The 27,470-nt window shown below is 47.3% G+C and overlaps 2 protein-coding genes across 2 annotated transcripts; one reads left to right on the top strand and one right to left on the bottom strand.

Annotated features, from left to right (window-relative positions):
- The first annotated feature begins 3,570 nt into the window (after positions 1-3,570).
- LOC123134477 (uncharacterized) lies at positions 3,571-3,991 on the top strand. Its single transcript, XM_044553730.1, has one exon. It carries the CDS (start codon positions 3,580-3,582, stop codon positions 3,751-3,753), a length of 174 nt encoding a protein of 57 aa, XP_044409665.1. The 5' UTR covers positions 3,571-3,579; the 3' UTR covers positions 3,754-3,991.
- Positions 3,992-4,078: 87 nt separating this feature from the next.
- On the bottom strand, positions 4,079-5,048 carry LOC123134476 (basic blue protein). The gene is made up of 2 exons (XM_044553729.1): positions 4,610-5,048; positions 4,079-4,513 (listed from the first exon to the last, which is right to left on the bottom strand). Exons 1-2 carry the CDS (start codon positions 4,791-4,793, stop codon positions 4,314-4,316), a joined length of 384 nt encoding a protein of 127 aa, XP_044409664.1. The 5' UTR covers positions 4,794-5,048; the 3' UTR covers positions 4,079-4,313.
- Between the last annotated feature and the right edge of the window lie 22,422 nt (positions 5,049-27,470).

Genomic DNA, 27,470 nt, shown 5'->3' with positions numbered 1-27,470 from the left:
AGTAATATTTTAGTAGAAAACCAACTGAAATAGAAAAACTGTAGAGAAGAACGTTCAAAATATTCTCCGCGGACCATCGCAATTCAGCATTCCCCTAGTGGCCCGCCGAGTTTGCTCTCGCACGTGGGTTGTATATAGGAGCTCCCAGCTCACACGGTGGGTCGAGTTTATGTTGGGAGCAACTAAAGAAGGAGTACTCCTTCTAGAGCCCCGTAAAAGTCGTCTGGGGTGCGCTAAGAGCGTGTCATTTGGCACGCTCTCAACCGCCGCCACATTTCGCGCTCTGGGCTCCCTTTGATTTTTTTTATTTTTTCGCACGTGTTTTCGGTTTTCTAGATTTTTTTTTGTTTTCTACCGGTGTTTCTTAGCTGTTGGACAAAATAAAAATTAAAATAAAATTGTGCGAAAAAAACGTGTTTTCCTTGCTTCCGCGAGAAACATGAATTTGCTTCCGCAAGAGGCACAACCGTGCCTCTCGAAAAAAAACATGTTTTTATTTTTTTTCCTTCCGCAAGAGGCAGACTGTGTCTCTTAGAAACAAAAAAAATGCATTCTTTTTCTTCCGCGAGAGGCACAGATTTGCTTTCACGAGAGGTAAGGATTTGCTTTCGCGAGAGGCACGGTCGTGCCTCTCGAAAGCGGAAAAAAGTGAGTTTTTTTTCCACGAGAGGCACGAGTTTACTTTTCATGAAGGAACAAATTTGCTTCTGCGAGAGGCACAATTTTGCCTCCTTTGAAAAGAAAAAAAAATATACTTCCAGTTCGGTTTTTTCGTCCGGTTTTTTCGTTAAAAAAATTTCGTCAAAACCTATCAACATAAGATCTAGTTTTGAAGATATCGACGCGAGGAATCTAACGGTTCAAGTTTAGATGCACGGTTTAAGAGAGAAAACATTTTGAATGCACGGATCTATGATTTTTTTTTTTGCAAAAAATGCCTTTTAGTTAGTGATTTCCGTTTATGGTACTCCTCGTTTTCAACTTACAAGATGCAGTTTTTGGGCTCTACTTCAACATTTAAAACCGTATTTGGACTGCGGGCCGCCTGCAGCCTCGTGGCTGCCCAATTCGGACCTTTGCCCCTTCAGCAAGATGATCCCGTGATAAATAAAGCTACAGGAGGGGGGAAAAAAGGTCCCCTCCCGACTCCCTCCTCTACCGGTGACCCTCGCTGGCGAATCGCCGCCGCCATCCCCCGCTAGCCGCCACTCCTCGACGCATCCGCTCCCCGCGACGCCGCTCCCCGACTCCCTGCCGACCGTTGCGTGATCCCCGGCCCTCCACTGCGCATCCCACCTCGTCGCACTCCCGCCGCCATCACCCCTCGCCTCCCTCCGCACCCCCGTTGCGCCTGGCCGTACTGCTGACTCCGGCGCCGGCGGCCGACTACCCGATCTCCTCGACCTGCAGCTGCTAACCCGGTATTGAACTAGATCAATGCCCTATCCCCTAATGCTATGATACTTTTGCTTTTATTTTGACATGTCAAATTCCACTGTTTCCAATCTCTTACTTTCAATTTGTTACTGGCTGATAATTATTTTGGTTGTATACATATCATTTGGTTGAGGATTATATTATACTATTGTATCATTCCTCAAAAAAAAAACTAGCATGTGTCAGACTGTATATTTTCTTTGGTAATACTCCCTCCGTCCAGAAATACTTGTCATAGAAATGAATGAAAATGGATGCATCTAAAACAAAAATACGTCTAAATACATCCATCTCTCCGACGAGTATTTCGGGACGGAGGGAGTACTTGATTGGGTCAAAACTGCTGGTGCAGCATTGCAGCAATGCTTAGAGGTCAGAGTGTTAGATCGTACCTTCACCTCTTGTCCCATTTTCTTTCTAAGGTGAATTGATCATCATTAACAATAGTCACGTAGAACTATTACAGTTCTACTGTTCTTATCTTTATGGAGTAGTTGGGGAAGGGAAATTTGTATGACACTTTAGAGCTGATGCCAAAGTATTTTAAGTGTGTAGACATGCAGTTAGTACTGATAAAATAGATTATGTAGTTATACATGATGAGGACAATAGAGTTTCCATCTGTAAAAACAGTAGAGTTTCTAAATTCTGGTTAAACAAAATAGTTGTGCTCGCAAGTCAGTGAGCATTGTTAGCGGCATTTTAAACCTTGACTATAGGTTGAAATGTGTTTTCCCATGATTGTGATGCTATAACCAGCAAACATTTGGATTGTTGCATTTTCCCCAGAATGATGTAGGTGCTCTAAGCTTGACAAATGAGTAGGTTGAAATGTGTTTTCCCACGATTGTGATGCTATAACCAGGAAAAAATTGGATTGTTGCATTTTCCCCAGAATGATGTAGGTGTTCTAAGCTTGACAAATTAGCATGCATGGTTTCATGAGCTTTCGTCAGATTTCATTTCTTGAATAATTGGCTGTTTAATTTTCAAATGAAATCGTTGGATCATGAATTCGGTTTTGGTGACCTTGCAAGATGGACCTTACTAGCAGATCTGATAGATTCTTTCATTACATTTGCCCAATCTTATACTTTTTTTTCGAAAAGGGGCGCTTTATTACTTAAAAGATTTAAGCATTACACCCGGCCTCTGCATAGATAAGATGTACACAGCCAAACAATATCCTCTCAGTTCAAAAGAAAAATAATAAAAAAGGCGAAATACAAGGAAAACATGTAGTATCCGTATAACGCCTAAAGCGGAGGTGGGCCAATCCTAAGATCATGCTGCCACCCATGTTGGGTAAAAGTATCCCTCGCCGTAGCCTCCAATCGTGTACACACCTCCATAAACAGGTCTCGATTCTCCACACGTTGTAGAGAGGACCATAAACGAAGAGTCCTGGTACATCTGTAGATAACCTGTAGATAATCTTATACTACCTCCATTCCAAAAATATAAGATGATTTGGCAGGCTTGGAGTCGGTAATATCAGAGGTGGTGCTGGCCAAAAACCAGGGATGGAAGGGGTAGCTCAGTAGAGGATGGGGCCTGTGGTAACAAGTGGTCGTGGTTCTAGCATGGTATTCTTGAAGGGTGGAATATTGAAGAATTTAAAGGGTTGGGAAGTGTAGGACAGAGAGATTTTTCTCATTGCTTGATACTATATAACACAGCTAGGCTTAAATACTCCTATTAGGTACTCTGGCTCACTGGACTGGACTAGGACTCATTCAGTCATTGGTCATTCATTCACTTCTAAACTGACTCGACTTTTCCTCTGCTTAATCTCCTGGGCAGCCACCTCTCCTGGCACGTGTCTTTTATTCTTGCCGTGGTAGAGTCCTACTGGACTACAATCTATGAAGCAACTCAACATCCTGACGTTGGGAATTCTGTCTGTAATGATCAAACGTCCGTTATTACACAATGCCAGTAAATGTAACTTCTGTACTTTCTTCTGCAAGTACTTCAATACTAAATATGTGTGATTTAGCTTTATGTTTGGATAGAGTAGTGTGTTTCTACCACATGACAGCAAACTTTTGTGTCATCTTCTTATTTACCATGTTTTTTTTACATCCTGTGTCGAAATGCATGCACATAACCCTTATATCATCGTCTCCAGGTTTTCTCGCAATGGGGCTTTTCGGTGGTAGCTTCAAGTTTCTGGTGGGAGTGGGGTGCGGTGTCTATGTAGCTCAGAACTACAACGTTCCAAATGTCAAGAAGCTGTTCAACACGTATGTTTTCCTGGCAAAGCACATTGAGGAAACATACCGTAAGCCGAAGAAAGACGACAAAGACGAGTGATTATCGCACCCCTGGCGAAAAGAAGTGTACTCTGACATGACAGAAACGTGATCTTCAAGAGCTTAGAACTACGACGGTGCATAGTGGGTACCTATGAAATTTATCATGACAAGGTTTGTGGATCTTTATGATGAAACCTTAGTATTTTTTAAGTAGGAGAGAAGGTATGCAAACATCCGATCCATATATTATGGCACTAGTACAAGTTTCATAATAAATGGAACCTCTTGTCGTAATCTTCCCGTGAGTGCCCGATTTGCTATCTCTTCCTTACTGGTTAGGTTTTCCCCTTTTTTCTAGATTTACTGGTTAGGTTTTTCCTGTGTCAACAAAGGAGGAAAGCGCTAGTCCATCCAGTTTTTTAGCAAACCTTCAGACCCATATTCAAATTAACAGGAATTATAACTCGCGATTGCCGCATCTAGAACAAGAGCAAGGCAAATCAACGGGGAAGCAAACCAACAGTTGGTTTAAGCATTAAGCAAACTAAAAAGCTTTAGTCCAAAGCTTTGGCTGGATCTGTAGTTGAAAACAAGTAGCTAGCCACTCTAGTCTCTAGACTAGATGACCTTGACGGCGATCTTCATGTTGGCCTTGCAGTGTCCGCGCACGGTGCAGATGAAGTAGTGCATCCCCTTGACCAGCCTCACCTTGTCGTGCCCGCTGCGCAGCGCCCTTTTGCCCTTGGGCACCACGCAGCTCTGGTACGCCGCCGCGTCCACGGCCGCAACGTCGTGCACCGCCCCGTTATACTTGAACTCTGCACACACACTCACAAGCGCATCGTGTCACGAACAAACGTATGCTGTTAGAAACTAGCGAGCGGCGGCTAACAATGAAGCAGACATCAACTCACCGAGCACGTCGCCGGCGCGGAAGGTCCTGCCCTTGGCCCAACCGGCGACGTTGAACTTCCAGCCCCCATAGTCGCCGACCGTGTACTTGGCCGCCTCGGCGCTCATCACAAGCAGGCCGAGCATCAGCACCGCCGCGCCGAGGCCGGCGGCACCGTTCCTCGCACTGCCTCTTCCCAGAGCCATCGGCGCACTACTAGTGACAGTGACACTCAAGTTCCAACTGGCTGACAAGATCGAAGGAGCTGCCGGTTGCCACGCACCGGCGTGGCCTCTTATAGCGCGTGCTTCCGCGGTCGAGCTAGCTAGGCACCGAGTATTTAGTGGCTGGCAGTAGTGTTGAGGAGAGCGCGCGGGTGGAGTTGGTGCGCGTGAATCCGGCCGGCGTTCCCGCTCCGGCGTTGGCAGGTTGCGGTGCTTTTGCTTCGGCTACCGAGCTAGTCCAGAGCTAGTCGGTGGCGGGGAGCGGAGGAACGCAACAAAAAGACGAGCTCTTGCAGGAGTAAAATAGCAGCCATGTCTGATGATTTCGTCGTGCGCCCTGTGTGCAGCAGGCCTTCCCATCCAAATCTGAAACTGAAAATCAAAGGTGGCGGTGCCTATCTTTGACGCTGGAAAGAAGTTTCATTGCATTTTTCTTTTCTTTTTTTGAGGGGATGGAAGGGGGAGTTTCATTGCATGTTGGATCGATCTGGGAAGTGCATCTCGCCAGTAGACTTGTCGTGGACACGAAGTGTTATTATTGCTACACAGTAAAAAAAATCTTTTTTTAGTACAACCTTTTTTTGGTTTCTGGGTAAACAATCCGACTTTAAAACGAAACAATAGAAGGTCAAAGGTTAAACATAAAGTTACATCATAGTTCTCCATAGTTGTTTACTATAGATCCATCTCTTGCATCTTGTTAAATGTGTATAGTCCCTTTTTTGTATATCCTATTGTATAAGGGGTTTTCATGCACTTTATCATACATGTATATGTATTGGCCTTTGGCCCTCAGTCAATACTAGTAGTTGCTAATTATCCAACATGGTATCATATGCTAGGTTAGCCCCTTCCCCCCGCACGATGCAACTCTGTGCGCCCTGTCCCTAGCCTGCCTGTCTCCGGCCGCTGCCGGCCCCCTCCGTCACCGGTCGTCTCCTCTCTGGCCCGGACCGGATCTGCCTCCTCTACGGACGGCTGCAGCCGCCCCCAACTCATCCCACTGCCCCACTACCTCCTCTCCGTCCTGCCTGCCTGGCACAGCGGCCCCCGGCCCGTCCGGCCATCGCTGGTGCCCGTCCGGCTGCCTGCTGCCCATCCGACCGCCGTCACCCCAAGCCGCCACCCCAGGCTCGTTCGGCTGCCGCTGGTACCCGTCCGCCTGCCTGCTTCCGCCTCTGGATGCCCAGGTTGGTCCCCTCTTGCCTCAGCAGAGCGAGCCCCTGGCCCCCGCTCGCCTCGGTCGAACGCGCGAGCGAGCGAGCGCTCGATCTCGATCGATCCAGATCGGGTCCTCTGCCTTCGTTGACTCAAAAAAAAGACGACTCCTCATGTCTTCGTCGGGCTATGTTGTTGTTCCTCGGTGCTCAGTGATCTTCGATGGCACCAACTATGCCGAGTTTGTGGGTTTCATGTGCATCCATATGAGCGGTCTTCTTCAGTGGGGCATTATCTTTGGCGAGGTCTCCTGTCCGCCATGCCCTATTGCTCCTGTGGCTCCTACCCCGCCGGTGCCACTGGTTCTTGCTGTTGATGCTTCCTAGGTTGACCGGGATGCATCCAAGGCTCTCGATGATGCTGCAGTTGATGCCTATGATCAGCAAGTATCCGCTTATCACATGCTCTTTCTGTCTACCGCGATGATCTGTCTGCTTACACTCAGTGGTGCAATGATGATGCTCGGGCTGCCGCTGTTCTCACTGTGAGTGTCCTCCCTCAGTTTGCTTTGGAGTTCATGGGACTCGGTACAGTGGCTGCGATGTGGTCTTATCTCTGTCAGCGCTATCAACCCTCTGGTGATGCTCTCTACCTATCTGTGATGTGTCAGGAGCTCGCATTTCAGCAGGGTGACTCTTCTGTTGATGGGTTCTATTCACAGTGCTCTACCATCTGGCGCCAACTTGACTCTCTTCATATAGTTGTTTCTGGAGCTTGCCGCTGCTGCCAGACTATGCGGTCCGACTTGGAGTTTTAGCGTGTCCATGAGTTCTTATCTCGCCTGCGCTCTGAGTTTGAGCCTCGACGTGCTCACTTGCTTGCTCGTGGGCGTGTTACTATCTCGGAGGTCCTTGCTAAGTTTCGTGCTGAGGAGACCTGCCTTCGTTCTGCTGGGTTGCTTGCGGTTCCTTCAGTGTTGGCGGCCCGAGCTCCTGTGTCGTCTGCTCGCCTCACTGCTCCACCGCTCCTGCCCACACCTTCAGGGGGGTGGGTCGCCCTCCTTATGCTGAGAAGGGTCGGTCGTGCCGTGACACCTTCTGTTACTACTGCTCCAGACCAGGTCACCCAGAGTCTGATTGTCGCCAAAAGCAGCGAAACCAGAGGCGCTCCTCTTCCAGTGGGACTCCTGTGTCATCATCGACTCCGTCACTCACTGACCAGGACATTAGGCGGCTCAAGCGCCTTCTAGCTTCCTCCGGTTCTTCATCGACGGGTTCTGCTGCTGCTGCTGTGACTGCTTTCGTCTCTTCATCACCACCGACATCTACACCGTCAGGTACATCTTCATGGGTTCTGGACTCTAGAGATTCCTTTCATATGTCTTCTGATTCTTCAACGTTGTCTTCTCTTCGACCTCTTGATTCTCCTATTTATGTTCTTACTGTCGATGGCACATCTCTTCCTGTTGCTAGTCGTGGTATTCTTTCTACCCTGGCATTTTCTGTTCCTGGTGTTTCACATGTTCCCCGCCTTACCATGAATCTTTTTTCCACTGCCCAACTTACTGATTCTGGTTGTCGGGTCATTATTGATATCGACTCTTGCTCCATTCAGGATCGTCGCACCAAGGCTTTGGTTGGTGCTGGCCCCCGGCGCCGTGAGTCAGATGGCCTTTGGGAGGTTGACTGGCTTTGTGTTCCTTCCGCTGCCACCACTTCTGCCAGCTCTCATACTCTTGCTGCCTTCTCGTCCGCGTCCTTCCAGCAGTGGCATCATCGCCTTGGTCACTTCTGTGGCTCTCGCTTGTCATCATTAGTGCGTTAGGGCCTCTTAGGGTCCGTCTCTGGAGATGTTTCTTTACATTGTAATGGTTGTAGACTTGGCAAACAGACCCAGTTACCTTATCCTACCAGCGAGTCTGTATCTCAGTGTTTTTTTGACTTAATTCATTCTGATGTCTGGGGTCCTACTCCCTTTGATTTGAAAGGTGGTCATCGCTACTATGTTTTGTTTATTGATGATTTCTCTTGCTACACTTGGCTATCGATGAGAACAAGGGCTATTGATGTTGGGATCCCGTTGGTCGTCGCATGCGCATTTTGCGTGATGTGACTTTTGACGAGTCTCGTTCTTACTACCCATGTCCTTCTTACTCGAGCTTCTCTATGGACAATATTTCTTTTCTTCTCCTTCCCGATACACCTTGCTATGTGCCTCCTGTTCCACCTCTCCCTCCGACACCTCTCATTCATTCTCAGTCACCACCGACACCATCCTCCTCACCATCCTCCTCCACCTCTCCCCCATCATCTCCAGTCCGTCGTCCTCTCTCACTGTTTCCTCTCCACTATACTTGCTGCACTCATACTGAGGATGATTCCCCTGATACGCCTTCCACCACCGGCGCGCCTCCCTTCACGCCTACCCCGGTTCATAACCTCCGTGCTCGGCCTCGCCCCCGCCTGATCACTATTCTCCTGATTGGCACGGTCTCTTTGTTATTGCTGAGCCCACTTCCTATCGGACTGCCATGACTCAGCCTGAATGGCAGCTTGCGATGGCCGAAGAGCTTGCTGCCCTTGAGCGCTCTGGCACGTCAGATCTGGTTTCCCTTCCTTCCGGTGTTCGTCCCATCACCTGCAACTGGGTCTACAAGATTAAAACTCGCTCCAATGGTTCTCTTGAGAGCTACAAAGCTCGACTTGTGGCCCGTGGTTTTCAGTAGGAGCATGGACGTGATTATGATGAGACATTCGCTCCTGTGGCCTATATGACCATTGTCCGCACTCTCCTTGCCGTGGCTTCTGTTCGTCATTGATCTATCTCTCAACTTGATGTCCAGAACGCTTTTCTCAATGGCGAGTAGTGTGACGAGATTTATATGCAGCCACCACCGCGGTACTATGCTGACTTTGCCGCTCCCTCTATGGTCTTAAACAGGCCCCTCGCGCCTGGTTCGAGCATTTCGCCTCTGTGGTGACTGTTGCTGGCTTCTTTCCCAATGATCATGATCCCGCGTTGTTTGTTCACATGTCTCCTCGTGGTCGGGCTCTTGTCCTTCTCTATGTTGATGACATGACCATCACTGGTGACGATTCCGACTACATTGCATTTGTTAAGGCTCGCCTTCGCGGCCAGTTCCTCATGTCTAACCTTGGTCCACTTCGCTATTTTCTTGGGATTGAGATCTCCTCGACCTCTGATGGTCTCTACATCTCCTAGGAAAAATATATTCAAGATCTTCTTTCTCGCGTCGCTCTCGGTGATGAGCGCATTGTTGTGACTCCTATGGAGCTCAACGTTCAGCTTCGTGCCTCTGACGGTGACCCTCTTCCTAATCCCACTCGCTATCTTCACCTCGTTGGCAGCCTTGTCTATCTTGCTGTTACGTGTCCTGACATCTCCTATCGTGCCCACATCCTGAGTCAGTTTGTTTCAGCCCCCACCTCTGTCCAGTATAGTCATCTCCTCTGTTTTACGATATCTTTGTGGCACGATCTCTCATTGTCTTTTCTTTCCCCGCTCTAGCTCTCTCGAGCTCCAGGACTACTCCGATGCTACGTGGGCTAGTGATCCCTCTGATCGACGCTCGCTGTCTGTTTACTGTGTCCTTCTTGGTGACTCTCTTATTGCCTGGAAGACAAAGAAATAGACTGCAGTTTCTCGCTCAAGTACAGAGGCTGAGTTGCGAGCAATGGCTATGTTGACGGCTGAGGTGATCTGGTTATGGTGGTTACTTGAGGATTTTGATGTGGCTGCTACTACCTCGACTCCCTTACTGTCAGACAGTATCGGTGCTATCAGTATTGCGCGTGACCTGATGAAGCATGAGCTCACCAAGCACATCGGTGTGGATGCCCACTTTGTGCATGCTGCTGTGCAGGATCAGACTCTCGCTCTTCACTATGTGCCTTCTGAGTTACAGTTGGCGGACTTCTTCACGAAGGCACAAACTCGAGCACAACATGGTTCCCCCCCCCCTCCAAACTCAATGTTGTTGACCCACCATGAGTTTGAGGGGGGTGGGTGTTAGATGTGTATAGTCCCCTTTTTGTATATCCCCGTTGTATAAGGGGTTTTCCTGCACTTTACCACACATGTATATGTATTGTCCTTTAGCCCTCAGCCAATACTAGTTGTTGATTATCCAACACATCTCTGCTTTTCTCCATACATGTAATTAAGAAGATGCAAAAGACCAAACCTACACAAGCTGAAATAACCTCAAAATCTTCGAAGAGCTGCCCACCACAACTGGTGAGAACTTAGGATCATTGAAGGCGGTATGGACGGGGTTGCAAGACAGATTGTTCAACACTGTTGCTTCATTGTCGTACTGGTGGGGAACTGTTTGAGACCAGAAGCGAACGAATCAACATACCCAGTGACAAAGAGCATGCTTGGCAATACTATCGCCGCCACCGCCGTCAAGATAGGCCGAAGTGTACGACAATCCATGAGAACGGGAGCCATCGGTCCGCAGGACCAAAACACCACAGGCTCCCCGATGTAGGTCGCATTGTCCACGACAGCCACACCAGGATGAGGATAGAGGCGTGGGACTTTTATTCCATGAGATATCACCCCCACCATGAGACTTTGCCTCCAAATACACAAAAATAAAACATAGATGAAAAATAAACCAGCAAAAGTCATGAACCTAGTCGCCGGCGGTTAGGGCCTTTTCTCTCTCCACCGATCCGATCTAGTAGCGATTAGTTAGATTGCTCCTACACAACCAAAAAGTTTGACTTAGTGCAACCTTTTTGGTGATCTAGTGTCAGGGCTACCTTGGGCAAAAACACATCGTGCCTCACCCAACCCAGAAGCAATCCTCCACTGTGCCAGTCAGCAGAACAACAATTTCCTCATCCTTGTCCCATTCAGAGCATGGTTAATAATATAGCCAGCTGATGGCTATAAGGAACAACCATGTCATCTATAGACATCATCTATATGCACCCATACAATAGGGTGGGCTATAAGGTTGGTTATTGCATCAGTACTCTTTTTCATCTTTTCTCTATCTCTTTCTTCACATTTATTGCATTTACCTAGGAATTTGTATATAGCTAGGCTCTTGCATGAGAGCCCACTCCTCTTACTTTTTCACATCTCTCTCCTCCACATAGGCAAAAATGCCATGTAAGCGAACTATAAGCCCACTATTGTACTTACTCTCAGTGCACCCAATTTTATTTTATTTGAAATTAGCATGCCCAATTATTTGTTGCTAGCCCCTTCATGAGACCTCCTCTTTGGTGCCTTAGGCGCCAACTCGCTAAGCTAGCGCTAGCAGCCGGTTCACGTGGGCCGACCCAGCTAGCGACTTGGTTGCTCGTTCCATCCCTTCGTTTGACATAAGCAAGTTAGTTTGTTCTCCCTTCATTCGAAACTGTTCCGATCTGGTGTGGCTGTTGACTTGGAAACCAGGTCCATTCATTCGATTCACGGTCAACCATTTTACTAGTTGACTGTTGACTTGGAAAAAACATGGATCAAAAAAATTACGAATGTGAAAACAATTCATGTTGTAAAAGTTCACGAGTTTGAAAAAATATACAATTTGGAAAACTTTCATAATTTTTTTAAAAGGTTCACGAGGTTGAAAACGGTTCATGGATTTCATGAAATTGTTTTTTTCATAAATTTGAAAAAACAATCATGAATTTGACAAAACTTCATGAGTTTGAAAAAGTTCATGGATTTGAAAAAGTTCATGGGTTTCGTAAAAATAAAAAAATTTCATAAATATGAACAAACAAGTTCATGAATTTGAGAAAAATTCACGAGTTTGAAATATGTTCATGGATTTCGTGAAATTGGAAAGTAGTTCATAAATTTGAAAAACCATTCACAAATATGGAAAAGTTCATGGATTTTGTGAAATTGAAAAGAAACATAAATTTTAGAAAAAATCACGATTGTTAAAATAATTCAATTAAAAAACAAAAATAACAATAAAAATAAAAATATAAGAACAAGAAAAAACAAATAGAGAAGGAAAGAAAAATCAAGTAAGGACCAACGCGAACAGAAGAAAGAAGAAATGAGAAAAAATCAAGTAAGAACAGCAAACGGGCGCCTGCAGCCACGTTTACTGGGCTCGGCCCATTTCTATTTTTTTTCTGTTAGACACTTAAAAAATGCGAGAGCAGAAGGAATCGAACCCGCGGCCCTTCGCTGCGCCGCCTACACACTAACCATCGGGCCACCGCCGCCTACACACTAACCATCGGGCCACCGCCCCACTTGTGGGAATATACTTCTCTTCTTTTATTTATTTAGTGTTTAAGTTCCTTTTGTTCTTTTATCCTTTTCTGTTTCTTTCTTTTTTGTTTTCTTTAATGCGCTCATTTTTCTCAAATTTCGTGACTTTTTCCTAAATTGATAAACTTTTAAAATTGTATTATTTTTTTGAAAAAGTTGATGAACTTATTTCAAATTCGATGAAGTTTTTCCTAAATATGATGAACTTTCTCCAATTTTGCTGAACTTTTTTAAAAAATTCTATGAACTTTTTTTCAAATTCTATGAACTCCTTTAAAATTTGATGAACTTTTTTTCTAATCGATAAACTTTTTTTCAAATGGATGAACTATTTTTTCAAATTTGATGAACTTTACAGTCAAAAAATTGATGAACTTTTTCAAACCAATGAACTATTTTTTGAATTTGGTGACTTTTTTTCAAAGTTGAATGAACTTTTTTTCAAATTTGATGAACTTTTTTCAAAGTTGATAAATTGTTTTTTCAAATTGTGTGAACTTTTTTCATAATCAATGATTTTTGTTTCAAACTTGTGAACTTTAATTCAGATATGATGAACTCTTTTAAAATTATGTGAATTTTTTTGAATATTGATGAACTTATTTTTCAAATTATGTGAACTTTTTTCAAAATTGATGAACTTTTTTTCAAATTTGTGAAAAAATCGGAATAGATGACTTTTTTCATAATCAATGAACATTTGTTTTCAAATTTGTGAACTATTCTACAAAATCGATGAACTTTTCTTTATCCCATGAACTTTTCCAAAAATCTGAACTGTTTTTCCATACTGGTGAACTTTTTCTATATCAATTCAATGAATTTTCTAATCTCACGTTTTTCTTTTTTCAAATGATTTATATGGGTTCAAAATATAGGTTGTACTAGATGAAGTGTTACATAAAACGTCTTTCGGCATGTAGACAACGAAGCCGTCTTGGTCTGTTGGTTGGCTTGCTAGGTCCTCAGCTGACCGATGCTGGTTTGAATCCCGTGCCCGTCCATTTACTATCACTTTTTTCTCTTCGCCTTTGTTTTTCTCACTGATTGCTGGGCCGGCCCAATAGGCGTCGCGCGCGGGCTCCAGTTAGGCTTAGCGCCGCTGAATGTGCCGAATAGGAGCTCCTTGTAACCGCCGCTGAGGGCGTCAAATAAGAGTTGGCGTCCGCCAGGAGTTTCCTATTTGACGCTCGCACAAGGCAAGCCAACTAGTGATAGATCTGGGTCGGCCCATTTAGCCAACATAGATCCCGGTTTTGGAACCTTCTAGGAGTTCTAGAAGGTAACGGCCCAGTTTATTGCCATTTTGTTTTTTTTAAGTTTGGAAATTTTAAGAACTTAGAAAAAACAGAATTCAAAAAAATATTTGTGTTTTAAAGTATTCCATTTATAAAGTATTTGGAATTTAGAAAAAAATCATAAAAATGTTTTACAATGTTCTGAGGTTCTTTTTATAAAAATCACCTTTTAAATTTTCTTTTGTGTTTTCACCTAAAAATGAATGAAAACTAACTGAAAACCAAAAAAAATGACTGTAGATTAATAAGATTGAGAAAAACAAAAGAGGTAATAAACAAAGGCTCGCTACACTACATGGTGGTAAAATGGGTCGGTCCACCAGGACGCTACATGTGTGACACCTCTCGTATTTTGATGTTAGCATCCGTCAAATAGGAGGTCCCATGCTTTGCAACCCTCCAACACTATTGTTGCCGCCAACGTTCCATCTTCTTCCTCAACTTCGGTGGTGGACAACCAACACAGAAGACCGTTTTAAGACCGTTGGCAGCCAACTTACAGTTTTCCTTTTACTCCTGACAGAAATCCTAATCTACACCAAACCAATACTCCCCCCTACCTCCGGTCATCGCTTCAATGCCAAGAGACGGAGTGGAGGGGATTGTCGTTTATTGTTCCTTGTGTACTAACTGTAGGTGTTGCAGCGATATTGCTTCCACGATGATGTCGGTGTTCTCTCTAATAAACACTACTGTATATCAAAGTCCTACGACTCCAATCCATCTCAGTGGTGCTTGGTACCATGTTACCAAGGAACATGACATCTTTGTCCCTGTTGCTCTCCAAGGGGCTGGGGCGGTCGGTTACGTCAGTATATGGTATACTATGTTCTATTGATGTAATGTAAAGCATGCATGAGTTTTAAAACTCTGGCAGCGGGTGTTTCCACTTAACTCCCCGCAACATGATTGTCTCTAACTCATTTTAGATCCGCCTTCGCATTCGCGATGTCGTCACTTCAATGCTGTGAGACAGAGGGGAGGGATTCTCATTTCTCGTTTGTGTGTAGTAACTTTTAGTATCACGATGATGTCGGTGTTGTCTCCAATGAAATGTTGTTGTAGATCAAAGTCCTTCAAGTCAAATCCATCTCGGTGGCGCTTGGTGCGATGTTACGAAGGAACATGAGAGATTTGTCGGCGTTGTTCTTTTCTCGTGCATGCGAGCGCGGGTGGGGGGGGGGGGTACCTTACTATATGGTTGTATAAAATGATTAGAAAACTTTGGCTAACGATGTTTCAACTCAACTCTCCATTTCTGAGTGACACGATTGCCTCTAACTCATCTTAGCTCTACCTTTGCATTCTTGTTGTCATCGACGTTCGTATCCAGTCTCGCCTTATGGTCCAATGATATTTTGCCTTCACCACATAGGCGGTCTTGCCATGTGTTAGGCTGCAGGTGGGACTAAATGTGGGCTTCTCACCGCAACTCACTTAGTCCCATCAAAGTTTGGTGGGTGATAACTAAGAACCCAGTAAAATTTAGGTGGATTAGTTGGGAATAAGTGGGATTCCACTTAGCCAAGTCCCTCCCTTCGCACATAGTCTAAGCAAGCAGAGGATTGGACGAGGTCAGCAATATGTTTCGAGCGATGCAGGTCATCCTCAGGTACGATGCGTCAAATCGATCCGGCTAGGCTCTACATTCTGAGTAAGAGTAATGTTTGTGCTAATGGGTCAGTCACTAGCTCTACATGCTACTCCATGGTCTCGAGCTGCCAGAGGTTGGCTGGGAAGGTGCCGTGAATACTGGCGCCGCTGGTGGCATTCGCATGACGACAGTGGCGGAGTTCGTCAGGAATGGCGCCAAGGTCGTCCTCGCTGACGTCCAGGACGATCTAGGCCGCGCCCTGGCATTGAGCTCGGCACCGACTCTGCCTTGTACACCCATTGTGATGTCACCGACGAGGCATAGGTCGCCATGGTGATCGACCTTGTCGTGGTCTGCTACGGTAAGCTGGACATCATGCTCAACAACGTCGAATCGTGGGCTCCCTGGCGCGGTCCGAGCTAGGCGCGCTCGACCTCACGAACTTCAATGCCATCCTGGCGATCAACACCCGAGGCGCCATGGTTGGGGTGACCCACGTCATGGCGTCGCATCGCGCGGGTAGCACCATCTACACGGCCAGCATAGCCGGCATGCTATGCCAGCTCATGCCGCACCCGTATAGCTTCTCCAAGTTCGCGGCGGTGGGGCTCGTGCGCTCCATGGCGGGGGAGCTGGCACGCGTGGGTGTTCGCGACAACGTCATGATGGTCCGGTGAGCCGAGTTCTGCTCAGGGTGGCGAACGGCGAGGGAGAAGACAGGCGGCCTAAAGAGCAGCGCGTCACCAGCGGGCAGGTCGGAGGGGCGGTGGCTAGAACTCTGTCCCCGTGAGAGCTCGGCGTCGTCGATGGTTTGTCTTTTTTTTTCCGGGACGACATGTACACGAGGATGTTAGTTGGTGGTCAAGTGGATTCCCAGTGGACTAAATGGGATAGTCCACTTATTTTTCTTGTTCTCCCACGGTTCCCACTAAGGTGATTAAGTGGGATGGGCTGAGGCAGTCCCATTTATTCCCACCACCACCTGCAGCGTGAGAGCATCTCCAGCCGCGCCCCCAATAGGCCCCCCAGGCCACTTTTTCGGCCTCGGCGCCAAAAAAATGGCCCAGTCGCGCCCCCCAGGACGACGAAAAGTGCCGGTTCGGCCCTTTTTTCCGCCCGGTGGCCGCAGGCCGAACCCGGCGCGCTGGGGGCGCTTGGGGGCTTTGGCGCAAGGGAAAAGCGCGGCTGGCCCACGCTGTCAGGTGAAAAGTCAAGATTTTCTTCCCCGACCGCCTCCCACCCCTCGCACTCTCGGCCGCAAGTAGGTATATCCCCGCGCCGCCCCGCCACCCTTCACCGGTAGATAGCCATTCCCCGCCGGAAAAATAGCATAGGTTCGCCGCGACAACCCATTCGGCACCAGCTGGGCGTTTCCGGCCGCAAAGGGGCAGTTTAGCGGCGGGTGCACGCCCACCACGTGCAAGGTGTTCAGCGATTTCATGGTGCTCGCCGCGCTGCTAGAGGAGGAGGTGTTCAACGATTTCATGGTGTTCAGCGATTTCCCACTCGGATGACGAGGAAGTGCTTGCCGCGCTGCTAGAGGAGGAAGCCGAGGCCGACATCTAGGAAGAAGAGCATCTCATGGTGCTCGCCGCCCTCGCCCAGCTGCTGGCGAGCAATGAAAAGCTGCGGCGAGGTGGCTCGGCGCCGGGGCGGGTGAAAGCAAAGAACCAACATCGTCTCGAAGGCTACTACATGCTCTACTCCGACTACTTCGCTGATGCTCCACTTCACGGTGACAGAACATTTCGGCGCCGTTATCGGATGAACAGAAAGCTTTTCCTCAGATTGTGAATTCCATCCGGGAGTTCGACAACTACTTCAAATGCAAGATGGATTGCACCGGCAAACTTGGATTCACCTCCATCCATAAATGCACGACAGCGATGAGGATGCTTGCATACGGAGCTCTCGGTGACTCACAGGACGACTATGGGCGCATGGCCGAGTCCACCAGCATAGAGTGTTTCTACAAGTTCTGTCGGGCAGTGGTGGCAGTGTTTGGACCGCAATACTTGAGAACACCCAATGCGGAAGACACTGCTCGGATCCTAGCACAGAATGCAGCAAGAGGATTTCCTGGGATGCTTGGAAGCATCGACTGCATGCATTGGAAATGGAAGAATTGCCCATTTGCTTGGAAGGGGATGTACAAAGGCGCCAAAGGCAGTTGCAGTGTGGTACTTGAGGCGGTGGCCACACAGGACCTCTGGATTTGGCATTCCTTCTTTGGTATGCCAGGAACTCACAATGACATCAACGTGCCGCAGTGCTCTCCTGTCTTTGCCAAGCTTGTTGAAGGTCATTCTCCTCCGGTGAACTTCGAGATCAATGGGCGGCAGTACAACAAGGGGTACTATCTAGCTGATGGCATCTATCCGAGATGGTCGACATTTGTCAAGACCATCAAAAACCCTGTGCCTGGAGGCAAGAACGCCTGGTTTGCGAAGATCCAGGAGGCTTGCAGGAAGGATGTCGAGCGGGCATTTGGTGTGCTCCAATCTCGATTTGCTGTTGTCCGGTACCCCGCTCAGACCTGGTCGAAAGATCAAATGTGGGAGATAATGACCTGATGTGTCATCTTGCACAACATGATCATTGAGAGCGAGCAGGACGAGCCAGTGTTTGACACTGAACCATACCACCGGCAGGGTCCTCTTGCCCAAGTTGATCACCAGCTACCGGCAACCTGGACTGCCTATCTCAGTATGCGTCAGGAGATCCGAGACCCACAGGTGCATCATCAATTGCAGCAAGATCTGATAGAGCACCTATGGAGGCTCAAGGGCGACACCGGGCGCGACGTGTGATGAAATATGAGTTTTTATTTGTTGAACTATATAATTTGTATTGAACTATTTGTTGTTGTACTATTTTGTTGAAGTACTTGAAATTTCTGTGATGAAATATGTGATAAAAAATTATTTATGTTGATAACTGAACGCCGAGCCACGGCGAACCACGCCGAATATGGGCCTATTCTCGCCCATATGGGCCTTTTTCACCGAAATGGGGCTTCAAAAGTGGGCCAAAATCGGTGACTGGGGGCGAGTTGGGGGCGACGACTGGGTGCAAAACCGCCCCAGCGCCGAAAGAATCGCCGGCTCGCCCCCAGGGGGCGATGTTTACGCGCCCTGGGGGGCCGAACGGCTGGAGATGCTCTGAGCCATGTGCATGTCATAGGCTCATGGCTAGAGTTGAAAATGGGAGAGAAAGATAAGATGTCCTACAAGAGAAAATATTGCTAAATTGGAAATCAATCAACAATAAATCAATAATTTCTTTAACCAATTATGGGCTAAAACATGCACTCAGTTACATGCACAATAAAATCTAAGCATCCTTGTTCCAAATTATGATAACACCACGACTAGAGTAACAAATTATTTCCTCCTTTCATTCCTTTTTTTAGTTTTTATTTTTTGAAAAGGAGGATTACCCCCGGCCTTTACATCACCATGATGCACACAACCGCCTACGCACGCTGAAGGATCTGCCACTGCCTTCTTCCGCCATCTCGTCTTCAGGAGGAATTAGTGCATAGATATTGCCAGTCCCATCTGCCATCGACGTCACCACGACACCAGACAACTCCGTCAGCCTGCGAGCGTCGATCAAACCGCGTCCAACTCCAAGACTCCACTGCTCCACGCCGCCGAGACCCACCGTATTTAATGCGGTTGATGTAACACTACTCCACCTGTTGGCCTCTCTAGTGAATCACTGCTCCAAGACGATGCCCCCAAGAAGGAGAACGACACCAAAGTATCTGTCATTATACGATCTGGGAGTCCCAGACCTAGGGTTTCCCCCGTAACAGCTACCACTTTGGAGTAAGAGGGGCACACCATCTACAACTGCAGATGCACCCAGGCGGTGCCCACCGGCACATAGCTCCCACGATGATGCCTTCAAAAAAGGACACGCCATCCTCCTCTCTTCCTACACATCCGAAAGTGAGGCAGAGTGGTTCCCTACTTCAACACTGGTCTTTACTCTGTTCATCGCTCTGATGGTGGTGGTAGGCTTGGGGAGCGTCGTTTCTTCAGATCTATTATTATCTAGGTGCCAGAATAATTATTTGAAGTCCGGTCAGTGTCATTGTCGCCACTGCGAATACTGATTTTCAGTCCACCGCCTCTACAACATTCTATAATGTCGTCAATGATATGCATATCTATGTCCTGTAAGGTCATGGAGGCGCTGATGGAGATCTTATGTGGGTCATGTTTCTTTGGCTCCGCCCATGTCGCGCAGGAGGCTCCTCTAGCGTCATCATGGAGTGAAGTGCTTGTGTTGGAGGTTGCTACGTCTCCAATGTATCTATAATTTTTGATTATACCATGTTATTATATTATCCATTTTGGATGTTTTATGCACATTAATATGCTATTTTATTATTTTTGGGACTATCCTATTTGTCGGAGTAAATGACCACGGGTAGCCTAGCCGACTCCCTTTGGCCCTTCGAAAAAACAACAGGCCGACCGAGCCTTAGAGCACCCAAGACGCGGGGCCGCCTTCCTCCGGCCGGCTTGTTGGAAATATGCCCTAGAGGCAATAATAAAATGATTATTATATTTCCTTGTTCATGATGATTGTCTATTATTCATGCTATAATTGTGTTATGCGGAAATCGTAATACATGTTGAATACATAGACCACAACATGTCCCTAGTGAGCCTCTAGTGGACTAGCTCGTTGCTCAACAGATAGTCATGGTTTCCTAACTATGGACATTGGATGTCATTGATAACGGGATCACATCATTAGGAGAATGATGTGATGGACAAGACCCAATCCTAAGCATAGCACAAGATCGTGTAGTTCGTTTGCTAGAGCTTTTCCAATGTCAAGTATCATTTCCTTAGACCATGAGGTCGTGTAACTCCCGGATACCATAGGAGTGCTTTGGGTGTACCAAACGTCACAATGTAACTGGGTGACTATAAAGGTATACTACGGGTATCCTCGAAAGTATCTGTTGTGTTGACACGGATCGAGACTGGGATTTGTCACTCCGTATGACGGAGAGGTATCTCTGGGCCCACTTGGTAATGCATCATCATAATGAGCCCAATGTGACCAAGTGGTTGGTCACAGGATCATGCATTACGGTACGAGTAAAGTTACTTGCCGGTAACAAGATTGAACGAGGTATTGGGATACCGATGATGGAATCTCAGGCAAGTAACGTACCGATTGACAAAGGGAATTGTATACGGGATTACTTGAATCCTTGACGTCGTGGTTCATCCGATGAGATCATCGTGGAACATGTGGGAGCCAACATGGGTATCCAGATCCCGCTATTGGTTATTGGTCGGAGAGCTGTCTCGGTCATGTCTACGTGATTCCAGAACCCGTAGGGTCTACACACTTAAGGTTCGGTGACGCTAGGGTTGTAGAGATATTAGTATGCAGTAACCCGAAAGTTATTCGGAGTCCCGGATGAGATCCCATATGTCACGAGGAGTTTCGGAATGGTCCGGAGGTGAAGAATTGTATATAGGAAGTCCAGTTTCGGCCACTGGGAAAGTTTCAGGGGTCACCGGTATTGTACCGGGACCACCAGAAGGGTCCCGGGGGGGGGGGTCCACCTGGTGGGTCCACCTGTCCCGGAGGGCCACGTGGGATGAAGAGGGAAGGGAACCAGCCCCTGGTGGGCTGGTGCACCCCCCTTGGGCCTCCCCTGCGCCTAGGGTTGGAAACTCTAGGGGTGGGGGGGGGGGTGCCCCACTTGACTTGGGGGGCAAGTCCCCCCTAGGCCACCGCCCCCCCTTGGAGATGGGATCTCTAGGGGCCAGTGCACCCCCCTAGGCCCCCTATATAAAGAGGGGTGGAGGGAGGGCAGCCGCACCCTAGTCCCTCGCGCCTCCCTCTCCCCCCGTACCACCTCTCCGTCTCTCTCAGCTTGGCGAAGCCCTGCCGAGATCGCCGCTGCTTCCACCACCACACCGTTGTGCTGCTGGATCTCCATCAACCTCTCCTTCCCCTTGCTGGATCAATAAGGAGGAGACATATTCCCCAACCGTACGTGTGTTGAACACGGAGGTGCTGTCCGTTCAGCACTAGGATCTTCGGTGATTTGGATCACGACGAGTACGACTCCCTCAACCCCGTTCTCTTGAACGCTTCCGCTCGTGATCTACAAGGGTATGTAGATGCACTCCTCTCTCTCGTTGCAAGATGACTCCATAGATTGATCTTGATGAAGCGTAGATTTTTTTTACTTTCTGCAACATTCCCCAAACAATGGCATCATGAGCTAGGTCTATGCGTAGTTTCTATGCACGAGTAGAACACAAATTTGTTGTGGGTGTAGATGTTGTCAATTTTCTTGCCACTACTAGTCTTATCTTGTTTCGGCGGCATCGTGGGATGAAGCGGCCCGGACCGACCTTAGACGTACGCTTACGTGAGACAGGTTCCACCGACTGACATGCACTAGTTGCATAAGGTGGCTAGCGGGTGTCTGTCTCTCCCACTTTAGTCGGATCAGATTCGATGAAAAGGGTCCTTATGAAGGGTAAATAGAAATTGGCATATCACGTTGTGGCTTTTACGTAGGTAAGAAATGTTCTTGCTAGAACCCTATTGCAGCCACGTAAAACATGCAACAACAATTAGAGGACGTCTAACTTGTTTTTGAAGCATATGCCTTGTGATGTGATATGGCCAAAAGGTTGTGATGAATGATATATATGTGATGTATGAGATCATGTTCTTGTAATAGGAATCACGACTTGCATGTCGATGAGTATGACAATCGGCAGGAGCCATAGGAGTTGTCTTAATTATTGTATGACCTGCGTGTCAATGATTAAACGCCATGTAATTACTTTACTTTATTGCTAAACCGTTAGCCATAGTAGTAGAAGTAATAGTTGGCGAGCAACTTCATGGAGACACGATGATGGAGATCATGATGATGGAGATCATGGTGTCATGCCGGTGACGAAGATGATCATGGCGCCCCGAAGATGGAGATCGAAGGAGCTATATGATATTGGCCATATCATGTCACTATTTGATTGCATGTGATGTTTATCATGTTTTTGCATCTTATTTGCTTAGAACAACGGTAGTAAATAAGATGATCCCTCATAATAATTTCAAGAAAGTGTTCCCCCTAACTGTGCACCATTGCAAAAGTTCGTTGTTTCGAAGCACCACGTGATGATCGGGTGTGATAGATTCCAACGTCCACATACAACGGGTGTAAGACAGATTTACACATGCAAAACACTTAGGTCAACTTGACGAGCCTAGCATGTACAGACATGGCCTCGAAACACAAGAGACCGAAAGGTCGAACATGAGTCGTATGGAAGATACGATAAACATGGAGATGTTCACCGATGATGACTAGTCCGTCTCACGTGATGATCGGACACGGCCTAGTTGACTCGGATCATGTATCACTTAGATGACTAGAGGGATGTCTAATCTGAGTGGGAGTTCATTAAATAATTTGATTAGATGAACTTAATTATCATGAACTTAGTCTAAAAACCTTTGCAAAATGTCTTGTAGATCAAATGGCCGACGCTCATGTCAACCTCAACTTCAACGCGTTTCTAGAGAAAACCAAGCTAAAAGATGATTGCAACAACTATACGAACTGGGTCCGGAACCTGAGGATCATCCTCATAGCTGCCAAGAAAGCATATGTCCTAGAAGCACCGCTAGGTGAAGCACCCATCCCAGAGAACCAAGACGTTATGAACGCTTTGCAGTCACGTGCTGATGATTACTCCCTCGTTCAGTGTGGCATGCTTTATAGCTTAGAACCGGGGCTCCAAAAGCGTTTTGAGCAACACGGAGCATATGAGATGTTCGAAGAGCTGAAAATGGTTTTCCAAGCTCATGCCCGGGTCGAGAGATATGAAGTCTCCGACAAGTTCTATAGTTGTAAGATGGAGGAAAATAGATCTGTCAGTGAGCACATACTCAAAATGTCTCGGTTGCACAACCGCTTGTCCCAGCTGAACATTAACCTCCCGGACGAGGCGGTCATTGAAAGAATCCTTCAGTCGCTCCCACCTAGCTACAAGAGCTTTGTGATGAACTACAATATGCATGGGATGGTGAAAACTATTCCTAAAGTATTTTCAATGCTGAAATCAGCGGAGGTGGAAATCAAAAAGGAACATCAAGTGTTGATGGTCAATAAAACCACTAGTTTCAAGAAAGGCAAGGGTAAGAAGAATTTCAAGAAGGACGGCAAGGGAGTTGCCGCGCCCGGTAAGCCAGTTGCCGGGAAGAAGCCAAAGAATGGACCCAAGCCTGAGACTGAGTGCTTTTATTGCAAAGGGAAGGGTCACTGGAAGCGGAACTGCCCCAAATACTTAGCGGACAAGAAGGCCGGCAACACTAAAGGTATATGTGATATACATGTAATTGATGTGTACCTTACCAGTACTCGTAGTAGCTCTTGGGTATTTGATACTGGTGCCGTTACTCATATTTGTAACTCAAAGCAGGAGCTGCGGAATAAGCGGAGACTGGCGAAGGACGAGGTGACGATGAGCGTCGGGAATGGTTCCAAGGTCGATGTGATCGCCTTCGACACGCTACCTCTACATTTACCTACGGGATTAGTTTTAAACCTCAATAATTGTTTTTTAGTGCCAGCTTTGAGCATGAACATTGTATCTGGATCTCGTTTAATATGAGATGGCTACTCATTTAAATCCGATAATAATGGTTGTTCTATTTATATGAGAGATATGTTTTATGGTCATGCCCCGCTGGTCAATGGTTTATTCTTAATGAATCTCGAACGTGATGTTACACATATTCATAGTGTGAATACCAAAAGATGTAAGATTGATAATGATAGTCCCACATATCTGTGGCACTGTCGCCTTGGTCACATTGGCGTCAAACGCATGAAGAAGCTCCATACAGATAGACTTTTGGAGTCTCTTGATTTCGAATCATTTGACACGTGCGAACCATGCCTCATGGGTAAAATGACCAAGACTCCGTTCTCCGGAACAATGGAGCGAGCAACCAACTTATTGGAAATTATACATACTGATGTGTGCGGTCCAATGAGCATTGAGGCTCGCGGTGGCTATCGTTATGTTCTCACTCTCACTGATGACTTAAGTAGATATGGGTATGTCTACTTGATGAAACACAAGTCTGAGACCTTTGAAAAGTTCAAGGAATTTCAGAATGAGGTAGAGAATCAACGTGACCGAAAAATAAAGTTCTTACGATCAGATCGTGGAGGAGAATATTTAAGTCACGAATTTGGTACGCACTTAAGGAAATGTGGAATTGTTTCACAACTCACGCCGCCTGGAACACCTCAGCGTAACGGTGTGTCCGAACATCGTAATCGCACTTTATTGGATATGGTGCAGTCTATGATGTCTCTTACGGATTTACCGCTATCATTTTGGGGATACACTTAGAGACAGCTACATTCACTTTAAATAGGGCACCGTCTAAATCCGTTGAGACGACAACGTATGAATTATGGTTTGGGAAGAAACCTAAGCTGTCGTTTCTAAAAGTTTGGGGATGCGATGCTTATGTCAAGAAACTTCAACCTGAAAAGCTCAAACCCAAGTCGGAAAAATGCGTATTCATAGGATACCCTAAGGAAACAATTGGGTATACCTTCTACCTTAGATCCGAAGGCAAGATCTTTGTTGCCAAGAATGGGTCCTTTCTGGAGAAAGAGTTTCTCTCGAAAGAAGTAAGTGGGAGGAAAGTAGAACTCGATGAAGTACTTCCTCTTGAACCGGAAAGTAGTGCAACTCAGGAAGATGTTCCTGTGGTGCCTACACCGACTGGAGAGGAAATTAATGACGATGATCAAGGTACTTCGGATCAAGTTGCTACTAAACTTCGTAGGTCCACAAGGACACTGTCGGTGTCAAAAACGACGGATCTCGGGTAGGGGGTCCCGAACTGTGCGTCTAGGCAGATGGTAACAGGAGACAAGGGACACGATGTTTTAACCTAGGTGCGGGCCCTCTCGATGGAGGTAAAACCCTACTCCTGCTTGATTAATATTGATGATATGGGTAGTACAAGAGTAGATCTACCGCGAGATCGGAGTGGCTAAACCCTAGAATCTAGCCTATGGTATGATTGCTGTTCGTCCTACGGACTAAAACTCTCCGGTTTACATAGACACCGGAGAGGGCTAGGGTTACACAGAGTCGGTTACAATGGGAGGAGATCTTCATATCGTATCGCCAAGCTTGCCTTCCACACCAAGGAAAGTCCCATCCGGACACGGGACGGAGTCTTCAATCTTGTATCTTCACAGTCCGGGAGTCCGGCCAAAGGTCTTAGTCCGGCCATCCGGACACCCCCTAATCCAGGACTCCCTCAGTAGCCCCTGAACCAGGCTTCAATGACAACGAGTCCGGCGCGCAAGTTGTCTTCGGCATTGCAAGACGGGTTCCTCCTCCGAATATTTCATAGAAGATGTTGAACACCAGGGTAGTGTCCGGCTCTGCAAAAATAAGTTCCACATTCCTTCATAGAGAGAATAATATTTGTATCAATCGGATCTGCTGACGTATTCCATGGCATGACATCATGCCACAGCCAGGCTCTTTATTCATTTTATTGTTCCACCTCAGCGTGTTTAGCGAGGCGGTTTCCTTGGCACGTCTTGTCAAAGTAGAGATCGTGTCCCCTTATTCCGGGATTCTCATCAATACGAGTGTGGGTAACCCAACCATGACTCAGGTATGACTCCCTAATTGAAAGCGAGTCTCAAACGGTTACGGGGAGGGCTCTTGGTATTCACCTCCTTTATAAAGGAACCAAGGCCCGGCCACCTTGTTCTTCAAACCAATCAAATCCGCCCCTCGCTTCGAGTTCCAACACCCAAAGCTCTAGTTTTAGGCGCTTCAGACCTTCGAAGATGTCCGGCTCCGACCCTCAAGGCCGGTGGATGCCTTCCTCCATCACGGAAGAAGATGTGCGAAAGTTAAGAGATGCCAGGTATCTAACCGGCGAAATCTCGCATAGACTGCCTACTCAAGGGCAAGCTATTCCCGCCCCCAGCCTGGTGAAAGCATGGTGTTCGCATCACATTTCCTTTGGGGACTAGGCTTCCCGATCGATCCCTTTGTGAGGGGGCTTATGTTTTACTACGGGCTGGAGTTCCATGACCTAGCTCCGGAGTCCATCCTCCGGATCTCATCATTCATTGTCATGTGTGAGGCTTTCCTCCATATCACCCCTCACTTCGGATTGTGGCTAAAAACCTTCAAAGTGGAACCGAAAGTGATCGAGGGGCAGCATGCTGAGTGCGGAGGGGCTATAATAAGCAAGATGGAGGACGCTCCATGGCCCGGAGGCTCTTTTCAAGAGGATCTCGACTTATGGCAACGGGACTGGTTTTACATCACAGCCCCTAGGGGCACCTCATGGGTGGCACCACCTACTTTTCGCTCGGGTCCCCCACCACGGCTGGCATCATGGGTTAATGAAGGACTTATCTGGGGGCTACCAAAAGACGTACCCTTGTTGCAGGGCCGTATACGAGATCTCCTAGAAAGAGATATCAATCTGACCGTGGTGGCGCAAGTCATGGTGAATCTCCGCACACTGCCCTGCAAACGTTGACCTCTCCGCCTGTGGGAGTTCAATCCTGAGGGACCACGGGTCCTACAACACTTCATGGGAATGACACCCATGGAGATGTACAAATTGTTCTTCGGATCACAAGCAAGGTGTCCGGATTTGTCCGAGGATGCTGGTCTGAGCTGCAACCGCCCAGATGCTAAAGTAAGTAGCCCCGTATTTGCACATACCATCCATATTTTTATCAAATCTACCCTTTAGCAGAGTTGCCCTTTGAACAGGAGTGGATAGCGAAGGCTAAGATTATCAGGTGTCCAGCCCCCCTGCCCGAGACCGTGCCGAATCCCATGCTGACCAGGATGCTGGAGGCCCCGCTGTTGGCGGAAGGCGAAGGGGGGAACCAAGGAGCTACCGCCTCCACGAAGAAGGCCGTTAGGAAGGGAAGAATCGAAAATTCTCCCGACCAGGGAAAGAAAAGGACTGCCTCTGAAGACCCGGAGGTGATAACCTCAAAACGGGGAAAGAAATCTTTGTTAGAGGGTTCGGCACCGGAGAACGCTTCAGCCGAACTGCCCCCTAAAGGGGACCCGCTCTCCCCTGAGGCGTAAGTGAAGGGAGGGGTTCCATAATGAATCGCATTCATGTTTTACTCCTGAGGAAAATAACCGAAACATTATCTTGCAGTTCAGATCTCAACCCTTCTCAGCAGAGCTCATCTTCAGGGGATCTTCGTCCAGAGATGATAGAGAGCGAAACGCCTCCCCTTGTTCCACC

The sequence above is a fragment of the Triticum aestivum genome, chromosome 6B (assembly GCF_018294505.1).
Source record: "Triticum aestivum cultivar Chinese Spring chromosome 6B, IWGSC CS RefSeq v2.1, whole genome shotgun sequence".
In the NCBI taxonomy this organism is placed as follows: domain Eukaryota; kingdom Viridiplantae; phylum Streptophyta; class Magnoliopsida; order Poales; family Poaceae; genus Triticum; species Triticum aestivum.
Note: the sequence above shows the minus strand (reverse complement) of the source record. Positions and strands in the feature narration are given on the sequence as shown.

Excerpts from the sequence above, each read along its gene's own strand:
- LOC123134477 (XM_044553730.1), top strand. The coding sequence starts at position 3,580 with ATGGGGCTTTTCGGTGGTAGCTTCAAGTTTCTGGTGGGAGTGGGGTGC.
- LOC123134476 (XM_044553729.1), bottom strand. The coding sequence starts at position 4,793 with ATGGCTCTGGGAAGAGGCAGTGCGAGGAACGGTGCCGCCGGCCTCGGC. Across the intron at positions 4,514-4,609 it reads CCGCGCCGGCGACGTGCTCG|AGTTCAAGTATAACGGGGCG; the intron begins GTGAGTTGATGT and ends GTGTGTGTGCAG.